The 25,228-nt window shown below is 36.7% G+C and overlaps 1 protein-coding gene across 25 annotated transcripts in view; it reads left to right on the top strand.

Annotated features, from left to right (window-relative positions):
* The window catches only part of DCDC1 (doublecortin domain containing 1), a 483,101-nt gene that overhangs the window by 417,131 nt on the left and 40,742 nt on the right, over window positions 1-25,228 (top strand). For 24 of the 25 annotated variants that reach the window (XM_077863419.1, XM_077863438.1, XM_077863436.1 and 21 more), the window contains 8 exons: window positions 1,126-1,311; window positions 2,676-2,879; window positions 4,147-4,348; window positions 7,565-7,717; window positions 8,442-8,543; window positions 12,382-12,518; window positions 13,756-13,935; window positions 23,672-23,822. In XM_077863419.1, the coding sequence (XP_077719545.1) occupies window positions 1,126-1,311; window positions 2,676-2,879; window positions 4,147-4,348; window positions 7,565-7,717; window positions 8,442-8,543; window positions 12,382-12,518; window positions 13,756-13,935; window positions 23,672-23,822 (1,315 nt within the window). The remainder of the gene's footprint in view (window positions 1-1,125; window positions 1,312-2,675; window positions 2,880-4,146; window positions 4,349-7,564; window positions 7,718-8,441; window positions 8,544-12,381; window positions 12,519-13,755; window positions 13,936-23,671; window positions 23,823-25,228) is intronic. The other variant, XM_077863437.1, reaches the window with a different exon arrangement.

Raw genomic sequence — 25,228 nt, 5'->3', positions numbered from 1 at the left:
TCATTTATCTATTGTGGTATAATAAACCACCTGAAAACTTAGCGACTTAAACCAAGAGTCACTTTTTTTTTTTGCTCTGTGGGCCAAAAATTTGAGGTTGGCTTAATGGGGCCACTCTGCTGGTCTTGCCCAGGGTCACTCATGTGACCCTAATGTGTAGTCGTCTGGTGGTATATCAGTAGTTTGGAGGTTCTATGGGGACTGAATGGTTAAAGATGGTCTCCTTCACACGTCGGGATATCAGCAGGCTGTTAGCTGGGGACAGAGAACATTCCTTGGTTCTCCTCAAGGCTCCTTAAGTAGGCTAGCTTAAGTTTGTTCACATTGTGAACAATTACAGGGTTCCAAATACAACCAAAAAAACAACCTCCAATATGCAATCACTTCTTACACATCTGCTTGCATCACATTTACTAATGCTACATTGTCCAAAGCAAGTCACATGGTCTTGCTTAGATTCAAGGAAGGGACAAAAGGAGAAAGATTTCTTGATTGGAGGAGCCGTAAAGTCACATTTCAGAAGGACATGCAAACAAGGATGAGCAGTCTTATTGTGCCCATCTCTGCAAATAATCTGGCACGCTTTCTAATGACTAGTTTTCAGAGTTATAAATTGGTGCCAGTTTACTTATAAGTATTTTTAGCATCATTATGAGCTTATGAGATTTTATATTTTTAAACATGTCTAAAGTGTTTTGGTTATCATTCTTTTTGTTGTTCTCAAATTGTCCCATTTTGGATCAGTGGAGGCTCCTTCATGTTGCTGGTTCTTGTGTCTTTTTAAAATGATTCCTTTACTCTTGGATGGCTTCTTTTCTTTCCAGACACCACCCCACAACCTTGCTTACCTTGTATATTTCTTGCCCCAAATTTGGAACTGGCCATTCCTCCAAGAAACCCTGATTCTTGACATAAATTATATATAAATTGACATAAATTGTTGAATTGTTACTGCCTTTCGCCTTTTCCAGTCAACAGAATTTGGAAGTATGTTTTTTAAAGTGTAATTATTAGGGAGCAAAAGAATGCATTCATGTTGAGATTTCAAATTTAACATTCTACAAAAATGCTATCATAATTTAGATATGCCTACATAAAACCATCTTTGTTCCTTTTTTTTTTTAGGGATACTATTATCTCTCCCCCACTGGGAAGAAAAAAACAATGCTCTGCTTAGCATGTGGACAATCCATGAGAGCAGAGAAGGGGCTGAAACAGTTGCTTCCAGGGCTGCCATTCCTCTGTGCCTCAGGCTCCAAGATCCAGAAACCATTCTCACGAGGGCCTTTCAAGGTCATCAGTGTGGCAGAGGTGTGTAATGATCTGAGCTCTGCTAATACGTGTGTGGCATCACTTTGGAAACTTTGATGCATTCATTATCTGCCTTGCACTCAAGTTCATCTCCACTCATCCAATTCATCTTCCTCTGATGCACCTTTACCATTCCACCTGCATTGATTTCCTCTTCCCCATTGTAATTTAAAATACATTGTCTATTAATAGTTCGATACACTCTTTGAAGTTAATTGGGCACTTCTGCGGCTTTAATCATCTACTGACACCTTCCACTGCTCTCTGTGTTGCTTTTAGATGAGGAAGCAACTGCAAATCTTTACTTAGTGGAGCAGCTTTTTTGCCTGTATTCACAAACTTCTTTATACTAGTATGGAACATTTCAGGGGGAACTTGACATGTTGTTAATGGCTCTTCAGGTTGGGTGCCTGAATGCATGCATCCATGCCTAATACTATTTATAGCTTATGGAGAAAAAGAATCTCTGCCACTTTTCTGTGACTTAATTTAAAATGGCACCATTTAAAAAGTCCTCTCCTTCAAGTTTAGAGTAGGATGTCCTAAGGGGAGCTTACAAACCTGTATAAAAAGGAGTGATTCCTAAGAGGGATCTTTCAACTTGGTGCGCTCTCCAGGGCTTGCTCTCTCCACTTGCAGGTCTCTCTCCTCATTCCCCTAAACTGGATAAACAGTGCAGTGTGGGAGGGGTCTGGAGGGGACAGGAACAGTTGCAAGAAACATGGAGTGCAAATAGTAACTCTGAAGATGAAAAGTAGTCAGCCCTCTGAGGAAATCTGAAGGCAGTTGGCTTTGCTTTGGTGATGGTGGGGTTATGAGGTGGTGGTGAGCTAATTGGAAGAATCTCCAGTGTTACAACATCTCGGACAGAGTTTTTCACTCAAAGCAGCATCCTGAGTAGGGAATGGAAAGGGAAAAATGAAGTTTAGGGCTCACCACCCTCATTACCACCATGTAGATTAGGCCTGCACTTCTTTCCCTCCTCACTCATCAATATCTGCCACCACAGGATGGCATCATCCTCAAGTTAAAGATTAAGAGATTATCTGTAGTGCCAGCGTCCCATTACTTCAAGGCCAGACTTTCTCTGGCCCTGGCATCCTTCTCCCCCCCACTCTTGTCACAGAAAAGGCAAAGTAGAAAACAGAACGAGGCCAGGAACACAAGCCAGAGGCCTAAAGTCACGGAGAGACCTGTGACAGGGCTGGGAAGAGAACTGAGTTCTGACCCAACATTCTTCCCACGGTGGTATCCAATACCTACAGCATGCAAAGTGAGCATTTCAAAATTTAGATACCACACACATGTACAAGAGAAAAAGCTTGAGTAGACCTCTCAAGGTTTTTTTTTTTTTTTTTAATCAGGCTGATTTATCTTCTTGTGAGGCTGAGAAAACACTCAGTTATTATGAAGAACGTCTATTATCTTTACGGATGAAGACCTGCACGCGAGTTGTATCTCATAGTGGTACGGCAGCTTTGCACCAGAAGGCAGTGAAAATAATTGCATACAAAAATGGAGATGGATATCGAAATGGGAAGTTAATTGTGGCTGGAACATTCCCCACAGTAAGTGGCTATCACTTAAACGTTTCTTGCATCCTCCGAGGTAATGATAATAGTGATTCTTCTGACAAGAAAAAAGCGATGAGATTGAATGATAAATGTCCCAGGCCAGTTTCACCAATTTAGGCTGATGAGATCAAGATCTCTGTTTTCTTAAAGATATTCTTTTTTATTGTATTTCTTTGGATACAGACTTAGAAAAATGAAAAATCAGAATATGGTTTTTAGATTGGCTCCAGAGCAAAGGTACAAAAAAACCAGGGGGCAAACAAAGTTACCAGATTTCTCCACTTGTGTTATAGAGAGAATGCCTTTTTTCCCCCTTTCTTCCCATTCTAGCTTCAAGTTGTGTGTCATCTAAATATCCTAAGAGATGCCACCTCACTTATCATTTGGAACACCTGAGCACTTATTTATTGACAGGTTGTTTTATTTCATTCTCAAATTGGAGAAGCAAGAGTTATGTTAGGAAGGAACAAGTGGTTTCTATCGTAGAGGCTGCTCCTTGTAGTCACAGAAAGGAAGGAGAGTTCAAGAGGCCCAAACCCAGCTTTGTCCTTCCCTTGTTTGGTGATTATCTTGTCTATACATTCTGGCCAATACCTTTAAAAGCATATTTTATAAGCAACATTAAATTTGACATGGAGTTACCCTGGGGACTTCCTTGCAAAAACACACACATACACACCTATTTGTTCACTCCCCTTTTCAGTTGAATACAAATAGCCTAAGATATTGTTCAGTGAACTAAGCAAATCACAAAAGTTAGCAGGACCAAGATTCACTCTGAGCTCCACAGCTGGCTTCTGTAGTCTTGGACAACAAAGTTAACTTTCAGTCTGTCTGCAAAATGGAAGTAATAATACGTGTTAGTTTGGGTTTGAAAGTCAACTACTCAAGTAGTTCATCAAGAGGAAGTGTTCCAATTTTATACCTTCTAAAGCAACAAAATTGAAAGTGGATCTCTAAATTGAACACGTCTTAAGAAATAAATACTCTGATGTTAAAATGTATTAACATACATCAGCTGCTGTGTTAAATTTTTGGAGCTAATTTTCACAGTTGGAGTGGACTAATTTTGTGAGATTATGTAGGACAATCCGATACCAAAAATTGTCTCTAATCAAAGATCAAGTCAGTAGTTATTTAGCTTTCTATTTTCCCAAATTAAAGGATTTTCTCAAATTTCTAAAATAATAAGCGCTTCACGATTGCTCCCAGCCCTAGCACTATTTCATCTCATCAGTTCTTTACAATTTGTGTTATTTAGCTTCTTACAGAATGCACAGAGCAACTTGGTCTCACCAGAGCAGCCTCCAAAGTATATACCAAAGATGGAACCACAGTCCTTTCCTTACGTGATTTGGTTTTATGGGTTCTAGATGAATCTTTTATCCAGAGAAACACTGAGAAACAAAAGAAAGAGACAGCCCCTGTTCAAGCAAAGGAGACAACTATTAAAAGTATGAAAGGTTGGTGATGACATTCTATGGGATTTAACTGATTCTACTTATTTTTCATCTTAAAAAAGTTAAATGTGATCCTGTGATTCAGTCACTCCTTCTAGAATTACAAAATCACAGGAAGCTGCTCCTGTGTGAGATTTTTGTATTATTTTTACCTTGCAGAATGATAAGAAAAAGTTTAAAAAAATAATGTAAATTTGGTTTCAGCACCCAAAAATAAATTGCCTCAAATGTATAAAATATGTTTAACAACTTAGCTACTTTATGTAACACGAGCAGCTTTTGTTTTTAAATTTAAAGCCAAAACCAACTGGAGACCAGTGAAGAAGGCGGGACTGGATCAATGCAAATCTCTTTCTATTATTTGAAGAGAAGGTGTCCTCTCTATAACTCCTGCCGGCCAGCTGTCCTTACCTGCCCCTGCCCATCTCCACCGTTCCTCTAAACTCCCAGAAGCACCAGGGAAAGCACTTGTATTGCAACTCCTAGCACACTGTATTATAATTATCTGTTTACATTTTTGTGTGTTTCATTAAACTATGTACAACTTGAGGGCAGGAACTGTGTCTCCAGCAACAGTTGGCTAAATAAAAATGAATCTTACAATAATAGTTCAGCAGAGTGATCTCAGCTCTCCACTGTTGTACTGAGAGTCGTGATTTAAAGATTAAGAACTTGGGTTTTGGAGCCAAAATACCAGGGTTCAGATCCTACCTCTATTCCTTACTACTATTCCTTCTTAGGCAAATTATTTAACCTCTTGTACCTCAGTTTCCTCATTTTACAAATTGCACACTGATAATCAGGTAAATGTATACTCATTTGGTCCTCATAGGTACGAATATGTGTTCATAAAAATATATATGAATAGGCGTTTATGTATAAATGCATATGTCACTTAGAATAGTGCCTGGCTGTTGTTTACTAAACATTCAATGAATATTAGCTGATGTTATTGGATATAATTGAGGAGGAAAAACTTGCTCTTCTTCCTGTGTGTCTCTTCTTTACTCTCACACTCTTATCACATTCACAACACTTCTGACACCTGATGTGTGTTTTTTCCCCCATACCAAGCAATTCTGCAACACCTGCTGGGTGTCCTACAATTTAACCCAACTCTGCCACTAACTCTCTGGTTTTAGCATCAGGTCCCACAGGTTAAGAGCTTAGTTCTACAAGACTGCTCCTCACTGCATCCCCCACTTCAGATGTCCAGACCTGTGTTTCTGACAAACTGGCTTAAATGGGAAATTCCCTTGACTCCCTCCTTCAGTTTGATCAGTTTGCTAGAGTAACTCACAGAACTCAAGGAAACGGTCCACTTTACTGTCTCCTGGTTTATTTTAAAAGGATATGATGGATGATAGAGATGAACACACAGGTGGAAGAGATGACTAGGGCAAGGGATGTGGGAAGGGGCACCGAACTTCCATGCTCTCTAAGCCCACCACTCTCCTACCATCTCCATGTGTTCACCAACCTAGAGGGTCTCCAGATGCTGTACTTTTTGGGATTTTTATGGAGACCTCATCATGTAAGCATGATTGTTCACTAATTCCATTTCCAGCCTCTCTCCCTTCTCTGGAGAATGAGGGTAGGGTAGAAAATTCCAAGGTTCTAATCATGGCTTGGTCTTTCTAGTGACCAGACTTCATCCAAGAGTCTGTGAAAAGTCATCTCATTAGAAAACAAGATACTACTATCATCCAGGAAATTCCAAAGGATTTAGGGGCTCTGTGCCAGGAACCAGAGTCAAAAACAAAACATTAGAACAAAAGATGCTCCTAGTGCTCTTATCGCTTAGAAAATTACAAGAGTTTTAGAAATTCTCTGCCAGGAATGTGGGGCAGAGACCAATATATGCTTTTCTATTATTTCACAATGATATTATTTGTCCTGTTTTTTAAAAATAATTATGTGAATATTTAATGCCTAGCTAATCATTAAAGCATATAGTTTGGCCTTTACTTGTCATATTGAATATCTAATCTCCAGTTTCTGGAAGATTACAATTCAAAGGCCCTGCTTTCAAATTGCTATTTAAAACTTGACTGGAAGTAATGTTATTCACGCTGGAGCACTAAAAGGGTATCAGTATTCCTTCCCCTCTATATTCGAGAGGTTATCCTTGAATCAGGCTTGTCCATTAGCAGACGTGCCCTTTTTATTGAATTGTGACTTGTGCAATGCCATCAGTTTGCATTGAGGAACTTAAAAAAAAAAAAAATAAATAAATAAACAGGCACCAGTCAGAAACTAAGTATCTAGGGAGATAGTGGTTAAGGGCAAAAGCTCTGGAGGTGTATGACCCAGGTTCTAATCCTGACTCTGCAGCTACCTAGCTATTTGATTAGACCTCAGTTACATTGTAAAAGAGAAATGGACCTAACTCAGAGTATCATTTTGAGACTTACCTGAGATAATGTGTGCAGAGGTCTTAGTGAAATGCCCAGCATGTTGTAAGTTCTCAATATTGTTCATTTCTATTATAGGATACTGTTTGCTACCTTACAGAGAACCCTCTTATGAAGACCCTGAAATAAATTTCTCTCAGATCTCAGAAAAGGTGTATCTTCTGAGGAATTTATCTTCTATGTGGGCCATGTGAATCTTGAAATTGTGTTTTGCTCTTTGCTTAGGCCACTAGAATGCTCAGAACCCAAACTGTGCTTTAACTCTAACAAATGAGAAGTATGGCTTTCATGTCCATTTAATAACAAAAATATTATCTGGCATTTTTAATGCTTGTCCAATTAAGTAGACCAAACACCATTTATTCTAAGCACTTTCTTTTTTTTTTCTTTTAATCTACCCAACAGCCGAATGAGATAGATACTACTCTTCACTTAAAAGATGAGGACCCTGAAGCAATTTATCTCAGGCTTTAATCTATTGCTGTACTTCTTTCCCCCTTTCCTTGATTTTCTTATCTTTTTATTTTATTCCTTTTCAGAGTAGATATTTTAGTGAGCCACCTCAGCTTTTTTTTTTAATAAGTATAAGAAAGGAATTTAAAAGTATATTTATAGATTAGTTTAAATTACTTGGTTGAATATGAAGCTTTAGATCATATTTATGTATTTGCATCTGATTTAGGCATTACCTGTTTAAATGAAGTCATTAATGAGAAAGGAAAAATTTTGAATGAACAAATAAATTCAGGAGGCAAATTTATTCATTAGTCATTGTGCAATGGTTAATGAACCATTTGTTTCCTAGAAAACCCAAGAATGAAAATGAAAACCAAATCAGTTCCAAAGTCTGTGATATCTGACAGTTTGGATGGTATAGACAAGTCTTTGCTCACCTTCATCCTCAGAAATCCCATTGCCATCTGGGTATCTTGCGGTGAACCATTTTTATCTCCGAAGGGTAAGTTTTTTGTTTTTGCTTGTTTCCAAGCAAGTGTATAATGGAGAGAGAAATAAATTTTATTTCACCATAGGAAAAGAATTAAATGTATATAATGTCAACATAATAACATCACATTTATGCAAAGAACAGGAGGTCCATCAATTAACATGTGCACAAGAATAGCTGTACTCTGATATTTGCACAGTTGCCTGTTTTTTCTTACTGGAATGGAGTATTCTGCATGGAAAAATGTCTAATTTAGTTGATAAAGAGATCCTTGGTCTATAAGACTGAGAATAATGGTATACATTAGAAAATAACAAATGAGTTTAATTCACACTGAAGACGACCTGTCTGCACATTTTCATTTTTAAGAATTGCACCCTTTAGGCAGTAGGTGGATGTTTAAAAAATGAATGGTTCCAAGCCAGGCTTTCATCACCTCCAAATAGTTTGTGGAAGTGGAAAATGAAATATGGCTATTGCATATGGTAAATCTATATAATAAAACAGCACTGTTCTTCTCCGCCCACCCCCACCCCCTCCCCGCCATTCCATAAAGAAATGCCTTAAGCCTTGTCATCTTTCAAATGAGGTTTCTTTTAATGACCCTTACCTTTTAATTACTTATTTCTAATTGAATCTATTTCTTGGAGCAGAAAGTTCTTTATAAATTATTGGCTTGCATGATAAATTACTGTTGATAACACATGCAAAATAAAATATTGTGTATTTTTTCTAGCTTTGCAGAAAGCAGAAAAATTAGAAAAACAGAACTGGCTGAAAAAGGACAAAATTTTGGCTGATTTAGACACCATGAAACACAAAATGAGACAGTTAAAAGGTAGTATGAACTAAATCAAGTATCACCATGTTTAATTCTAAATGTAACCCCAATTTGCTGGAAGTTTTTTCCTACTATTAGATACCAGATGTTTGACTGAGTACTGTAAATATTGTGTCACAAAAGTCACTTGAGCAAGTCTAAAACCTAATAATATACCTTTCAGTACTGGTTTTATATTTGTAAATTTTATATTAAAGTGAGTATCACATGAATTATATGTAAATTTTAAAAATTAGGAGTGTCTGGGTCATATAACCCTCATATTGGGATTGAAACAGTCACTGAACTGACATTTTGTGGGTTTTGGAATTAGTCCTTAAACAAAACTTTCTGTCTATTCTTTGGGTATTGCTGGGGAATAAGTTTGGGTTTTTGTTTGTTTTATAATCTGAATGAGGAAGTACTAAATTTTTCAAAGGTCAATATCAATGTCTCAGAAGGGCTGCTTGGTGTTAGGCAGCATAAGATATGCTATTCATAGTCAAAGTGATCAATTGGCAATATTTGTTTTCTTCTTTCATTCTCTTTGTCACAGAATCTTAGGTTACAGATCTTATACTGTTCCTAGCACTTGAATACTCTCTCTCTTGGGGAGAAACAGTGTATTATGGTCTTTAGTCTAGAAAGGAATACATTTTAGGCTCTGTAACTGCCATGACAGGATTTCCAACTCGAAAGTATGTGCGCTCTCTTTTGTCAAAAGCATGTGAATTTTACTGCAATAAGCAACACAACTAGTTGTAAGTGCATTAGACAGAACTCTGGTTTGAAATAACTATTATTCAGTTCTTAGCAAAAGAATTCACGCATGAATATAATTACCTGGTCATGTGACTGTCATCCCTATGTTACATTATAAATTCTACAACCTTCTTACTTGCTCTGTGAATACTTGTAGAATGATTGAATTAAAGAATGAACAGAATATCAACCCAATGAGTTTTCTAAGGTCTATTCCTGTTATCAAATTAAATCAATAAAAAGCAACATACTGAAAATAGCACCCAGCAGGGCTGCCTTTAGTGTATATTCTGACTTTAATATCATGTCTTCAGCTTTTTTATAATTAAGTATTAAAAAGGCATTTTTAATAAAAAAGCATTTAAAGTTCAGTTGATATCACCTATAATATCACTTTTGAAAACTATCTGGTCAGATGGTGCCCATTACGGAGGAATCCATTAATTAAATTTCTCTTAGAATTTAGTACTAGGATAGATCTCGTCTCTACTGACAGACTGTTATATTTTCTGCTGTTAAATGTAAATTCAATACACATAAAATACCTACTCTGAGGAAGAACTTTTCTAGTTGTTGGAGTTATGAAGATAAATAAGAACAAGTCAAAGTTCAGTTAACTGCAGTCCCTGTTGAATGATGAGCTTCTTGAGGATTGGATGAAAGAGGAGGTATAAATAGGGGCTAAGTAGATTATTTTCCATCATTATAGCCATTGGCGAATGCAACAAATGTTTATTAAGCATATACTATGTACAAACTACTGTGCTAAGCTGATTTTACATTTCATTTGTAAGTATGGTGATTGCTAGTACTAATCACAATACCAGTAATAACTTTATAGGGTTTTTATAATGAAACAATAAATGTCAAGTATTTACTGCATGCGTAGCACATAATAAATACTCAATAAGTATTAGAATAAGGGTTCCTGAGAAGGCAGCCCATTTTCTGACTTGGGATCCTAAAAACTGATCGATGAAATAAAGGCATGGCAGATGAGGCCAAAGTATCACCTTTCTTACATATAAAGGCAGTGCTGGAGCATTTTATTTAGTGTGAGAGCTAAATAGATTTTTCCAACTAAAACCTCAAATGAGGCAGACTTACCCTCCCAGGCATAGATAAGGCTGAAACAGGATGGAGAGACTTTGGGGGGAGCTGTCTGGATGAGATTTATAGTTTGAAAGAACAGCAAAGCACTCATGTTCTCTAGTTTTCCCTATTAATTATTAGCTATTATCATTACTTCCCCAGATCTCATATGATATAAAACAGAATATATGGAGAATGTAATAAAAAAATAAAAAACAATTTAATCAATACATTTTGCTCGGTTTCATTTTGTATCCTTACCTACATAAATAGTACTTTGTTATGAACATCTTTCCTTGAACCAAAACCTTTTGTGATGAATTTGTCTTTATGAAAATTATAGCGCAAATGCATTCATTTTTTTAAAAGACCATTAGAAGCAATTTGACAAAAAACAAATAATGCATAATGGTTTTGTTCTTTTCCTACATTCAAATCCTGGCTCTCAAGAGTGTAAATGATAAACTATTGCTGAGCTCTCTTTAGTTGAGCAAAGTTTTAGTGTTCAAAGGCACTATAAATAAAATATTTATGTGTCATAAATTAACGTTGTCTGGGTTTTATGAATAGAGTAGGCTAAAAACTATGTTTGCGTAAATTTGTGTCACGTATTTTTCTCGTACCACTGTGGTCTTCTCTAAAACGTGTAATCTAATGGCATTGCCACTGTAACTCATTGGCTGACTGATTCAATTATGTTTTCTCCACATCTATAAATTGCAGAGAATGCTTACTTATTAGGTACATAGACTTCTGGTTTCCCTGAAAAGTCATTGCTGCCATTTATTTTTATTGCTGGATCTATTTCCACCAACTTGAGCTTAAGGAGCGCAAATGCTTTATTCTCTGCAAATACTAAATTATTTTCAAAGAGTTTTGTTTGTAGTCATGAGCTGAAAATCTGTACACTAAGGCTCTCTTGGCAACAAAATTAGGTCTCAACTTCATGTTAGTATTTCTATTATTTTATCCAGTGTTACTTAGCAAAGAAGCCTTCTCTGGCACTTCAGACCAGGGCAGTAACCCCTGTTAGTGCTTTTATATAGACTCTATACTTCTCTGGAACAGCACAGTTGCAATCAATTATTGGTGTAATCATTTCCTTGACATCTGCCTTCCCCCAACAAACTAGAGACAAGGACTAACTCTTGAACATGTTTGTATTTACATCGTCTAGCACAATGCCTGACTGATTGCTGGTGCTCAACATAAGTTTCTAGAGGGAACATGCAAAAGAAAGCATTACTTTTACTTAAAAAGTTTAGAGATCAGTATGAGACTCAGTGTGAGTTTATCTTCAACATGGGGGAAAACCAATTTCTTAAGTATGATTTTTAAATCTTTTATAACGATTTTAAGTGGACTAGTTGAAAGAATGTATACATTCAAATCAACACACTTATTAAATTATGCCTATTATTCTTTGGAGTACAGTATTCCAATAAATATTTTCTCTTACACAGCTTTTTAACAACCTAAAGGGCACAGCAGAGGTGTCAGAAACTAATCGTGCTTGCGGGTATTATTAGATAGAAAAAAAGGCCTGCTGTCTCTTGGGTTAATATTATTTTAGAAGTACTTAATCCCCAGGCTGCTAAGCTAATTGTTGGGGAAAGGCTTATTATTAGTGAAGAGAACAAAACATATGTTCCATGACTGGAAGAGATGATGGGCTATATAGGTCATGGTTTCTATTTGACTAAATTACCACTGAACCATATCGTGCAAGAGAGGCTGGGGCCAGTGTAGAAGTCAGCATGTTATCTTTCTTTTCCGTCTGTATAGTGAATATGCATATCCTGGCTATTTGAAGCCTCAAGCTCCCATATGAAGAGGCATTGTTAGATATTATTACCTTAGGCATCTTTGCTTTTATGATATATTTAGTATTTTAGCCTATGCTCCCAAGTGGAATGATTTATGCATAGAATGCCAAACCAATTTATTTGAAATCTGAAAGCCCATCTTCAGAAACAACATTACCAGGGACTTCTTTCCCCAGGGCGGCGAGTAGCAGCATGTCAGCCAGCCGCCATGGTTCCCAACAAAAGCCCTGTGCAGCCGGTGGTGGTGGAAGGAGGCTGGACTGAGCAGACTCAAGAGGAAATTAAACTCATGGAACTCATAAGACATACAGAGGTACTTTCTTCAGGACTCCAGACATTAAAGACTCTGCCTCTTTAATAAGGTTTTAAAAGCATAGTATTGAATTTTAAAATTATGCTATTAATACATCCTCAGCATCTGGTCAGTTATGACCACATAAGCATATGCCAAGCATTGAGTTGGCATTTGGAGAGTAGTTATCTAAAAGACAGCCAGCTCATATGAAAGTCTGTTTTGTTTGAATGGAGACCAGAAATTATGACCTTAGCAAAGAAGAGAAAAAGGCCCAGTGGATATGTACAAAGGTAATTATAATAAGTGTAGTCAAGTTGAGCCTTATGGCTTCATTGCTCATCACTCCTAAGGGTATGTCTCAATATGTAGAAAGAGCAAGGAGCAAAATACTAATTGCAATGGAGACATTCAGAAGTGAGGAATTCAAAAAGCAGTTTCACTCCAATTGGTTAATCAGTCAGGATTGCCAGACATAAAAAAGTCGAGAAGAGAAAGGTCAGCTGTTGAGAGAGGATTGGGGATAGAGACCAGGGAAAACTTTTCGCTTTGTGAAGTTTTTCATCAAAATGATATGTTCTTATTTAATAGGGTTTCTCAAATCGTGAAATGTGTTCAATCTATATCTTAGGCGTGTGCCCAAGTCAAGGTTACTAGAAAAAAGAAATTGACATTGCTAGAAATATGACTTCTTGCCAAGCTGAGCAGGATAAATCACTGACCAGGGAATGAATGCAAAGCATTGAACTAGGACATGCTTGAAGTAGGATGAAAAGCTGCCTGGCAGGGATCTGGCAAAGTATAAGGGTGGCTGCTGTATTTTAAAAGACAGAGAGTAAAGACTCAAACAACAGTCATGCACATTCCCTTAAGCATTTCTTGGTTAAAGAAAATGATGTTGTGATTCTAATCAAAAACTCATTTGTTAGATGCAGAGAAATTGCTCAGTAGGAGAAACACCACACAGAAATCCAAAAACACATCTCCATTCATCTCTCCAAATTATAAATTAAAGTTAAGTGTTTTGCCAAAAGAAGTGGCTTATTATTATTACTCTAATGGTTATTGTTGCCTTTGGTGACTCACAGAAGCGAGGGGAGTTTATAGAAGAGTCAGTGACAGGGGAGGGAAATATACTTCCTAAAATTTTTAAAGTGTAATTTGCAATTATAAGTATTTCTGTTTTCATCACATTCTTCATGCACACACCTACCAGGAAGTTCTCTCACCATGGTATTTTCTGGGCTTTTCTTACCAGGCACACCTTTCTGCAGTTCAAGAACTGCAATCCAAGAGAAATTCTCCAGTTGAAACTAAAAGTATAGCACGCAGGCAGAGCAGCCTGTATAAGCAACCGAACACAAAACGAGTGTGGATTTATCTAAATGGAGGCCGTCCTGAAGATGGCACTTATGCTTGGGGCAAAACCATTTCAGAGGTAAATCCAGTGTGAAAGGAGATTGCATCATAGTCCTGGATTCAAATCCCAGCTCTGGTCTTTCTAGATTGTAAGGTCAGGCAAATCATTTTTCCTTTCTAAGCCTCATTTTCGCATCTGTAAAATGGAAATAATACTTTCCTCACAGGGTTGATATGATGATTAAATGAGCTTATATGTGCAAAAATGTAGAGCTCAGTGCTGTCTGACATGTATGTGAATTAGAATATGACACTTGGCCAGGAGACACCAATGATAATTACACTCACTGTAGCCAAAGAGTAAAATCTGAACTTCCAAAGAGTAAGGAGTTTTCCTGTTGTGTTTAAAACCTGGTTTGATCTCAAAAAACAAAACAAAAGAAAAAAAACGGATTCGCAAGAGTGATTTTTTTCCCCATTGGGAATTACTCACTAGATATGTTTTCTGTAGGGAAAACAATGTTCTTAAGAAAAATGATCAAATTCTTACTACCCAGAGTCCTGGAACTGTGGCAAACTTTCCACTTTCCAAAGTTAAAACATTGACTAAGGAAATGATGAGTAGAAGTTCATTTATTTCTGTAATATCAAGGATATAGTTGGAGTGTCTGGGTAGATCAGTCGGTTAAGCCTCCGACTCTCCATTTCAGTTCAGGCCATGATCTCAGGGTTGTGAGATTGAGTCCAATGTCTGCTTGTCCCTCTTCCTCGTTCCTCTCCCTGCCTATGCCTTCTTCCTCTCTCTCTCTCTCTCTCTTTTTCTCTCAAATCAATTAGTCAATATAGTCCTAAAATTTGACATTTTGTCTTAGTCTTCACATAAAAACTTTAGGCAACTAACAAATGGATTTTGATAGACTTTTTAAAAGTCTCATCTTGTGGTAATATCTCAAATAATTGGCTTTTTTGGTTTCTGAAATATTTTCATATAATTTTTCTGGGCCAAGAGGAAGTCATATAAAAATGAGATGTTGGTTCAAGGGAAAGGCAAGATAGTGCAGTAGATTGACCGGGAGGAGTTCATGGAAGCTGACAAGGGTGCAGAGAGTAGGAGATGCACCTCAGAAAGAGTTCTAGGACTTTATCCCAGGGATTTTTTATGAATTTATGCAAAGATTGCTTGGTAAGAATATTTATCACAGGGTATTTATAGCAGAGATAAATTAGAAGTTAAATTTAAGCAGTCATCAATGGGATGTTGGTTAAATGAATTATAGTACATAGAATAGAATATTATGACTCAATTAAAACCAATTTTGGAAAGAAAAATAACAGCGTTCCAGACTAAGTGAAGGAAGCATAACAAAGCATGTGGAGTTGGATTCTGTACATACACATGCATACACTTAGACTAAAAGATGAAATATTTTATTTCGAAAGTATTTATCAGATGATCTGATTGTTGGTGAGCTAATAAAGGTGGTATTTCTTTCTTGTGTACCTTTCTCTGTGTTCCATATGATGAATACAGATTGTAAGAAAACGGTGTTAGCTAAGGGATCTGACATTCCCCTCAGAAAAGTACTAACAGCATGTGATAAAGGTCAAATTAGTAGTGCAGGCAGGAAGTTCAGTAGGAGTTCAAAGGAGGGGAACACTGCCCACCTGGGGTGATGGAGAAAGGCTCCACAGAGGAATCAATCAGGACCTCTGCTGAAACTTGAGAAATGGGTAAGATTCAATATCTTAATGCTTCAGAGAAAGCATTAATAAGGATGAGAGGCACTGAACACAAACGCATGGTTGTTAGCATTCATAAATCACATTACATAGATAGTGCTTGGACTCAGAAATAGGGAGAGATACATACTACTGGAGAGAGGGAGTTTAAAGCATCTGGTGGACCCCACACACTATCTGTACTAGTCTACTAATACAGCCTTTCTTAGGCTGCCACAACAAAGTATCACAGACTGGGGGCTTAAACAACAGACATTTACTTCTCACAGTCCTGGAGGCTGGAAAGGCCAAGATCAGGGTGGCAGCAGGGCTGGTTTCTGAAAAGGACTCTCCGGCTTGCAGATGGCTACCACGTCACGCTGTGTGTCCTCACCTAGCCTTTCCTCTGTGCATATGTGGAGAGAGAGATCTCCAGTGCCATGTCCTCTTCTAATAAGGCCGCAGTCCTGGGGCACCTGGGTGGCTCAGTGGTTGAGTGTCTGCCTTCAACTCAGGTCGTGATTCTGGGGTCCTGGGATTGAGTCCTATAGTGGGCTCCCTGTGGGAGCCTGCTTCTCCCTCTGCCTATGTCTCTGCCTCTCTTTCCGTGTCTCTCATGAATAAATAAATAAAATCTTAAAAAAAAAAATAAGGCCACAGTCCTGTCATATTAGTGCCCAACACTTAGGACCTCATTTAATCTTACTTACCTCCTTTAAGGACCTTTCTCCAAATACAAGCATATCAGGGAGTTCGGGCCTCACCCTATGAGTTTTGAGGAGGGCATAATTCAGTCCATTATACTATCCCAGACTAAAGTGCTTGAGCAGCTATTTTTCTCTGAATAAGGTACCGGTGTGGAACAAGCAATGTGTTACGGAGATTAATGTGGTCTCTTATGTAGAAAGATACTTAAGAAATGTCTAGAAAGTTTCTGCACATTGTTTCTTCCTTCCGTTATTTATTTATTTTTTAATGTTCTTTCTGATATCTATCTTTTTCTTTCCTAATGCCATCTGTTTTTGTATTTGGGGACTTTCATGAGATCCTTTATGATCAATTAGAATGTATCCATTCAGGCTATCAGGCTATAAAGAATATGTCTGGACAGTGGACGGTGTGTGAAGCAAATAGACAACAGGAAGAGTAGGACTCACATTTCACTGGGGAGTCTGGCTAATACCAAAGAACCGCAGTTTCAATGGTGGGTACTTTTACCAGAGAAATGAGGAGCAGAACACATTTCAAAGTGCTTCACTCTACTTTCTGTAATAAAACCCCCAGATGGTATTTGAATCCCCTCTAATGCAGACTTTCTCTCTGCTTCTTTCACTGCTGTGGCTATTCTGGATGATTTAACCACATTCTTCCTACCCACTCTTTGAACATTGCTAGAGCAACTCTCATCTCCGACTGGTGCAGGCTCATCTGTCATCAGTGCACTAAGGCGGCTCCCTCTCCAGGGTTAGTGGCTCTTTCTCCAGGGCCAGCATCTTTCTCTGATTTATGACTGCCCAGCCCCTCCCTCTGTGGTCCTGAAACGTTTGTCTTCTCCCATCCCTGCAACATCTCTTGGATTCTACAGAATCTCAAAACCAGTGTCTTCTCTCTCAGCCAAACACAGTTCTGGATGCATAAGTGCAAGTCGAAAGAATGAGAAACAGGTCCTTCTGGTTTGTCCAGGCAAGTACCTCATGTCTGCAGGGAATATGCAATAGTTCTGTGATGCCCATGTGCCCTATCCTGAGAAGATGAGTCTATGAAAACTAAACTCAGGACATTGTTCCTTTATTATGAACTTTTGTTATTGCAAATAATAATATTAATAAATTTAAAAATTTTTTTTAAAATTATAAACATACAATTTAGATTGTCCACTTAGCTGAATAAGTTTAGATATGTTTGAAAAACTAGGAATTAAGAATGTCATTGAAGGTGGGAGCCTGGGCAGCCGGGGTGGCTCAGAGGTTTAGCACTGCCTGCAGCCCAGGGTCTGATCCTGGAGACCTGGGATTGAGTCCCACATAGGGCTCCCTGCATGGAGCCTGCTTCTCCCTCTGCCTGCGTCTCTGCCTCTCTTTCTCTCTATGTCTCTCATGAATGAATGAATGAATGAATGAATGAATGAATGAATGAATAAATAAATAAATAAATAAATAAATAAATAAATAAATAAATAGACGGTAGGAGCCTGGGTGGTTCATCAGTTCGGCATCTGCCTTTAGCACAAGTCATGATCCCACAGTCCTGGGATCTAGTCGCATCAGGCTCCCTGCTCAGCACACAGCCTGCTTTTCCCTCTACCTCTGCCCCTCCCTGCTTGCTCTCTCTGTCTCTCTCTGTCTCTCACTCTCGCTCTCATTCTTTAAAAAATTTTAAAGAATGTCATTGGAGTTAATCAGCCGACTAGATATTTTAGTGAAAATGCCTTATTTTCACATTTATTTTTAAAAGAATTTTGTGTACTCATTAACTCTGCCTCATGTAGATAGATCTTTGTGAAAACCAAGTGAAATAGCTATATATTTAATTCATATTTTGCATTTACTGTATATTTTTTGTTAAATAACATTCATTTAGACATTTTAGTGGTAAAGTAGGGGAAAAAAAATTACCTTTGTGTAGGATCTTTTCATGCTACAGGAGTTTTCCCCATATTTACCCATTCGTATTTCTAGGACAGTTCCTCATTCCTCCCAACCCAGATAGAAACCCAGTTGTTATACTTGCTGGCTGTCTTCAAGCAGAGGCAAAATAACTGCTCTGGACTGAATTGTGCCCCCACCCCCAAATTTTTATGCTGAAGCCCTAACCCCTTGTGTGACTATATTTAGAGAGATGGCTTTAGGAGACAATTAAAGTTAAAAGAGGTCATAAGAGTGGGGCCCTAACTTGATAGAATTTGTGGCCCTTATCAGAAGAGGAAATGAGAGGCCCCTCTTCTCACAGTGTGTGAACACAACAAAGATCCAGGAATGGAGCTGTCACTAGAAACTAAATCGGCCCTCCACCTTACTCTTGGATTTCCCTGCTTCCAGAACTGGGAGGAATAAATTTCTGCTGTATAAGCCATCTAGTCTGTGATATTTATTTTGGCAGCTTGAGCAGACTAGGACAGTGAATATTATTATGGAAAATATAGAAAAATCACAAGGAAAAATCATGTGAACCTACTGTAATATCTATGATTTTTTGACTATTTGAATAACATTTGTTCTGTTTTCCAGTTATATAAAAACATATAGTTGCTGTATTAAAATTAGGAAAAGAAAAAGCATCAAGAAGGAAATGAAAATTCTAGCACCCACAAATAACCAGTTATAATTTTAGTGGATATATTTCTATGGTTGCTAGATATGATTTTTTTTTTTTTGCCATTGGGATCATAGCAGATCACATGGAATATGTGATTCTGTGATCTGCATTATTCACCTCACAAACTGTTGTAACTTTCCCCCCATATATTTAGCATTCTTCAACAAAAGAATTATTTGAATGGCATTGCAATCTTCTATCAAATGGACAGATTATTATTTATTCATTCAGTTTTCTATTGTTTTCCATTTCGATTGTTTTAATTTTTGCTGCCATAAAGCATGCTGTAATGAATATATAAAATTATATTATATATACTATAATATATAATATATAAAATTATATTATGTAGTATATATAATATAATGTATATTAAACATTATATAATTATATATAATTATATATACATATACATTCATAAATCCTTTGCTATTTTTCTTTTTTTTTTCCTTTGCTATTTTTCTATTGGAAGTATTTTTCACACTGATACGAGTTTTCTTTTTTTAAAGCAATATGCCTATTACATGTAACTTTATCGGATTTATTTTAACAAATTTCCAATTTTCCATTGTGTCTTTGGGCTTTTTAATTTATGGAAATTAATTTATTTTAAAAGTTTGTTCTTTGCTTTTAAATGTTCTGATAGTATTTTACTATCTTGAGATCATATGAAGATTCATCAGATTTTCTTCACATTTTTTATAATTTTGTTTTTCTCTACTTTTTAAACTGTGTGAAACTCTTCTAGTGTAAAATTCGAATGAAGCCATCTCTCTGTCTTATTTGATAGCTTAAAATTATTATCTCAGCCCTACTTACTAACTAATCCCAGCTGAGTTGGAATACAAATGTTATAACATATTGAATTCTTATTAGCTTCTGCTCTTAAACAATATAATGTATCTAATACTTCTTGAATTATTATAGCTTTATGTTATATTTTAATATCTAATAGCAATTGCCTATTGTACTTTATTTTCAAATTTTACTTGAATATCCTTGCATGTTGATGCATATAGATAAATTTTAGAATTACATTTCAACACCTGAAAATCATCCTTCAGGGGTTTTGAGTGTAATTGTATTAGGGTATTAATTAATTTCATAATAATCAACACCTTTTATGAGATTCAATCTTTACAGCCAGATTAAATTCTGTGGCATTGTTTTATATATATATGTGTGTGTATATATATATTTTTTGTCCTTCAGTAAAATTCTTGTAAAATTTTGTAATTTTTAAAAAAGATTTATTTAGGGGATCCCTGGGTGGCTCGGGGGTTTCACGCTTGCCTTTGGCCCAGGGCACGATCCTGGAGTCCCAGGATCGAGTCTGCTTCTCCCTCTGCCTGTGTCTCTGCCTCTCTCTCTCTATGTCTATCATAAATAAATAAAAATAAATCTAAAAAGAAAAGATATATTTATTTATTTTAGGGGGAGAGAGAGAGAGAGAGAGAGAGCATGCTTGGTGGGGCAGGGCAGGGGCAGAGGGAGAGGGAGAGAGAGAATCTCAAGCAGCCTCCTTGCTGAATGGGGAGCCCCATGTGGAGCTTGAGCTCATGACCCTGAGGTCATGACTTGAGCTGAAATGAAGAGTTGGATCTTTAATCAACTGAGCCACCCAGGAGACCTGTATCTCATATTTTAAAATAATTGTCATTCTTAATTGGTTTTACTGTTAGGATAGATTTCCCCCCACTCTACTTTCTAAATGCCTATTTTTATGAACAACAACAAAAACAAAAATACCTATCAGTGTTTTATGATTTATTTTGTATTTGGACTCTTTATTAAACATTTTGTTTTTGCTTTTAATTCACATCAGTTTTCTAAGAATAAAGTCATATTAAGTTTAATGCTGATTTTGTTTGTTCCTTCAGATGAATTATTTCTCTTATTCTGATTTTAGGTTTTATTGCAGTGGTTATAGTCATAAAAATCAATGTTCTTTACAAAGGAAAATAGGAAAAAAAAAAAAACCAGCATCTTTTGCCCTCATGAATAGCTAGAAAGTTGGAAGAATGCCTTGGTTTTTCTTTTCCTTGCCCATGTCCCTTTTTAGAGATGCTTTGCATTTCTTTTCTCTATGAAGACTTTAAAATTAATTCATTTATTTTCTGACCATTTTTTTTACACAGTTATATCATGTTCTAGTGGTCTCACTGCTTACCATTAGTCATTTCATATTATGACTTTCCCATAGAGAAGGAATTTCATTCATTCCTTAATAATCTGAAATGTATGTGGGTGATATGTCTTCTGAGCTTTTATATACATGAGGATATCTTTTGTTCCCTGTAACCAAAAGTAATAATTCAGCTGAATACAGAATTCTTATGTTAAAACCTTTTCTCCTAAAACCTTCATATTTTATTCCATTTTCTTGGCATTCATTTTTGCAGAAAACAGGTCTAAATATAACCGAATTTTCCCCTATGTCTGAAATTCATACTTTTCAACTCAGTTATATTTAAGTGTTAGTCATTTTTTCATTAACTTTGCCTTGTTCTGAGTTAGCCTATTTAATCTGAAGACATAGGTCTTTGGGACAGGAAAGCTTCCTTCAAGTTTTTGTTTTGATAGTTGCTTAAGTTTAATTTATTTTGAATTCTTCTCCAGTAACACCAATAATGTATAGGTTTAATATCTGATGTCTTGACATTCCAGATGTATAACTTTTCTCTCATAAAATTTATGTCTTATGCTCTTTCTATATCCTATGAGATTTTCTCAACTTAGTCCTCCCTAATACTGATTTGATTTTCTACAATACTCAGTCTGCTGTTTTTCTGCTTCCAAGACAGATTTTAATTCTACTATTCAGTCTTTTATTTCCTCGCCTTCTCTTCTCTTTTCATTTAGCTCTCTATTCATTGCAGTTTGAAACCCTGTTCCTTCTCTTACTAGCTGTATGACCTAGGTTAAGATATTAAATCTCTGTTCTCCAATTTTGTTATCACTAAAAGGGAGATAATAAGTCTTTCCATAGATTGAAATCAGATTGTCCTTGGAAACTTTTAGAAAAGTTTCTATCCTATAGAAATGTGCCAATAAATGTTAACTGCTATTATTGTCACCTTCATCATCATCATCATCATCATGGTCATCACGCCTGCCCACATCTCAGCGATACTTATTTCATTTAAACTGCTGTCACCTCATTTATGTGGTGTATGTGTGTATATTTACAGAAGTCATATTTTATAGAATTTTGAGAAAACCCAATACAGATGTATTCCTGCTGTATATCTTTTTCTAAATCATCACCTTGAGTACAGTATAAAATGTACAGCTTTTTATGTTGTAGAATACTTTCATAAGTCTCATGTTGTTGCTGTTGTTAATTTTTTATCTATACCTCCTTATATTTTTTTACTGATTCCAAAAGTTGCATTTAATATCATTTTCGAAAAGTCTTTTACCATTTCTTGATAAATCCCCGATATTTTTGTAAGTTTTGTTTTGTTTTTACATAGTTTTTTTCCTGTTGTTTTTTCTTTTTTTTCTTTCCTATATTTCCTTATAAAAGGAGAGATCTTTTGAGAGAAGACAGGATAGATTAGTTCCATTGGTTTCCCTAAATTTTGACTTGGGAGCTGTCAGGATCTGTTACTCCATCTTAAGTCACAGGGCTGGTTGATATGCACAGTATTGAGTCAAATTGCTGCTGACTGGCTGTTACCTAACATAACGGCTAGAGCTCCATTTGAGACCACTCTCCTGCTGCTCTTCTCTGACAATCTACAGAAGGGAATGTATTCTTGGGTAATTTCAGTTATTCAATTCGCTCATCCTTTGCTCAAAGTAGTGGGTGAAATCTGCACTCTCTCATTGCATTGTCTCATCACTGTCTTGACTTGCTTCACATTATTAATTCATTTTCCACATGGAAGGTGTCATTATGTGCTCAGTTCTTCCCCATGCCAGACTGCATTGTCATGAGTTGTAGCCCCTAAATAGATCTATATTTGGGGCTCGTGTGGACCTGACTTCTGAATTTTGGAGGAACAGGCATTTGGCATATATGAGAGGTAAAAGTCTTACAGGCAAGTGTAGAAACCTCTAATTTTCCTCCTCCTTGCTTTTATTATTCCGTCATAAAGTCTTACTCACACTTTCATGGAACTGCCCTTAGGAGTCTGGCATGTTGACTCATCTTTCTAGTACTATGGACATTTTGCATCTGTACATGTATTTTTATGACTATTTCAAGGAAAATTGAGAGAAACTGAATAAAGCCTCTTGCAGAACAGTTTTCAAATTTTCCAAGTTAAAAAGGAAAAACAAAAGACTTTCTAATCATAGAATCAAAGAAGTCTTAGACCAAAACTTTGATTTTATAGTGGAAGAGACTCTTTTCATAGAGAAGCTGCCTGACTTGTCTGATCAGAGGGCGGAGGCCCAGGTCTCTCCATCTCTGGGTCAGTGCTTTTGTCCTTGAGTTCCTTGCTTGTTGAAAAAACATTATTAGCTATGCTGATAAGTATAGATTCTCAAGCCATGGTCTTTCATATTTAGGCATTTCTGAAACAGCAAGAAGCCTTCTTCCACATGGAAATAAAGAGAACTTCAAGGAAAAATCCACTAAGAGCACTGAAGTTCCACTTTGGGGAACTTTTATATGCTCTTTTTCCCATCTCCTTGTACACCTCTTTCTAAAACCCACAAATAAAATAAATATTCAACTTGGGGTAATAATTGTCTTAAAGTAGTTGATTCTTTAAGACTTAATTATGTTGTGACATTTCACAATCCAATACGTCTGTCCTTTTGTGTTTTAGCTGCTGGATGACTGCACCTCTCGTCTTAAAATGGCCCACCCAGCCAGAACACTGTACACTCCAGATGGAGAACCAATTCACTCATGGGATGATGTAGAGCGAGACATGGTCATCTGTGTGTCCACAGGACACGGCTTTATAACCCAAAAGGGTAGGGTGACAGTCTCTTTTCTATCAAGTTTTTGAAGAATGAAAGCATTCAATCTTTTTTCAAAGAGCTTGCTTTTTGAATTTTATATCCTATCGTGATGCTTTTTAATAATTATCTTCCTCCACACTTTCCAACTCCATGTTATTAAAGTTAAACTTATATACTTCTGTGCTGGAAACTCACCATTGACATTGTTTGCTCTCAAGAATTCAATCAAAGTTCTGTTAGTCTTGAGCCTTCTCCAAGAGGCTTATTTGCAGAAATTCTAGTCTCATTTGAAAGTATTCCCTTAGCATGAACCCTAAGGAAAGTGAGGCTCTATTGACTTCCTACTTTCAAGTTATTTAAAACTTAAGGGTTTATTAATAGCAACTATACAGTTTGTAGATTTCTCTTTTTAAAGTTTTATTTATTTATTTGAAAGACAGAGATAGAACTGAAGCATGGGAGAGGCAGAGGGAGAAGGACAAGCAGACACTGAGCAGGGAGCCCAATGCAGAGCTTGATCACAGGACCCTGAGATCATGACCCAAGCCAAAGTCAGGCATTTAACTGAATGAGTCACCCAGGCACCCCTGCAGATTTCTTTTTCTAATAATATATAAATATATGCTTGTTTTAATATGTCATTATGTTTATTTTCTGCTAACTTTTTTTAGAAGTGGTAGAAATGGAAAAGAACATATTTGTTATTAAACCAATTCTTGCCCTTTATCCTCTTTGTTTGAGGACTTTAAAGCCCCTTTCTAGGGGATAGGTACACATTAAACAAAGACATAATTTTCAGGAATTCTGAAGAACATGATATCACTTTAAAGGAAATCAAAAGATTAGAAAGTGAATCACCTGGGATGCCTAAAATAACTAATACTAGATTATTTCTTTTGAAGAGTCACCATAAAATTGTTATTACTATGTTATATGTAAGGTACATAAACAGAAACTTTTAAAACAGCAGCAGTCATATCTTTACAGTTAGCCCAGAACAAAAGTATAGGAATAAAGACTGAAATGTAGGAAGACAAGGATTTATTGGGATGCCTAGCACTGTTCTGGGGGACACCATAAATATTCTTCCAATGCCATCCTACATCGGGAAGAGGCTCTAATCTTTGTATTTGTACACTGTTGTCCTCATCGTTCACCATTACCCCTCACCCCAGCTCTTGGTGATCCTCATTATAGGGTTACTTAGAAGGACACACCAATGATAGGGTTTTGATCATTAGTGAGTATTAGTAGACAGTTTCCTGTGTTCCCAAACTATGTAGCCCTATAAAAGAAATATAAGCCAAGTTTCCTTCCCCAAGGAGTTTTCAATCTAATCAGGCATATGAACACACTTGAAATATTACAGTACATTTGAATAGTAAACAACCAAGTGGTGCAGTAATTCAGTTTCTTTG

This window comes from Canis aureus, chromosome 21 (genome assembly GCF_053574225.1).
Source record: "Canis aureus isolate CA01 chromosome 21, VMU_Caureus_v.1.0, whole genome shotgun sequence".
NCBI lineage: Eukaryota > Metazoa > Chordata > Mammalia > Carnivora > Canidae > Canis > Canis aureus.
Note: the sequence above shows the minus strand (reverse complement) of the source record. Positions and strands in the feature narration are given on the sequence as shown.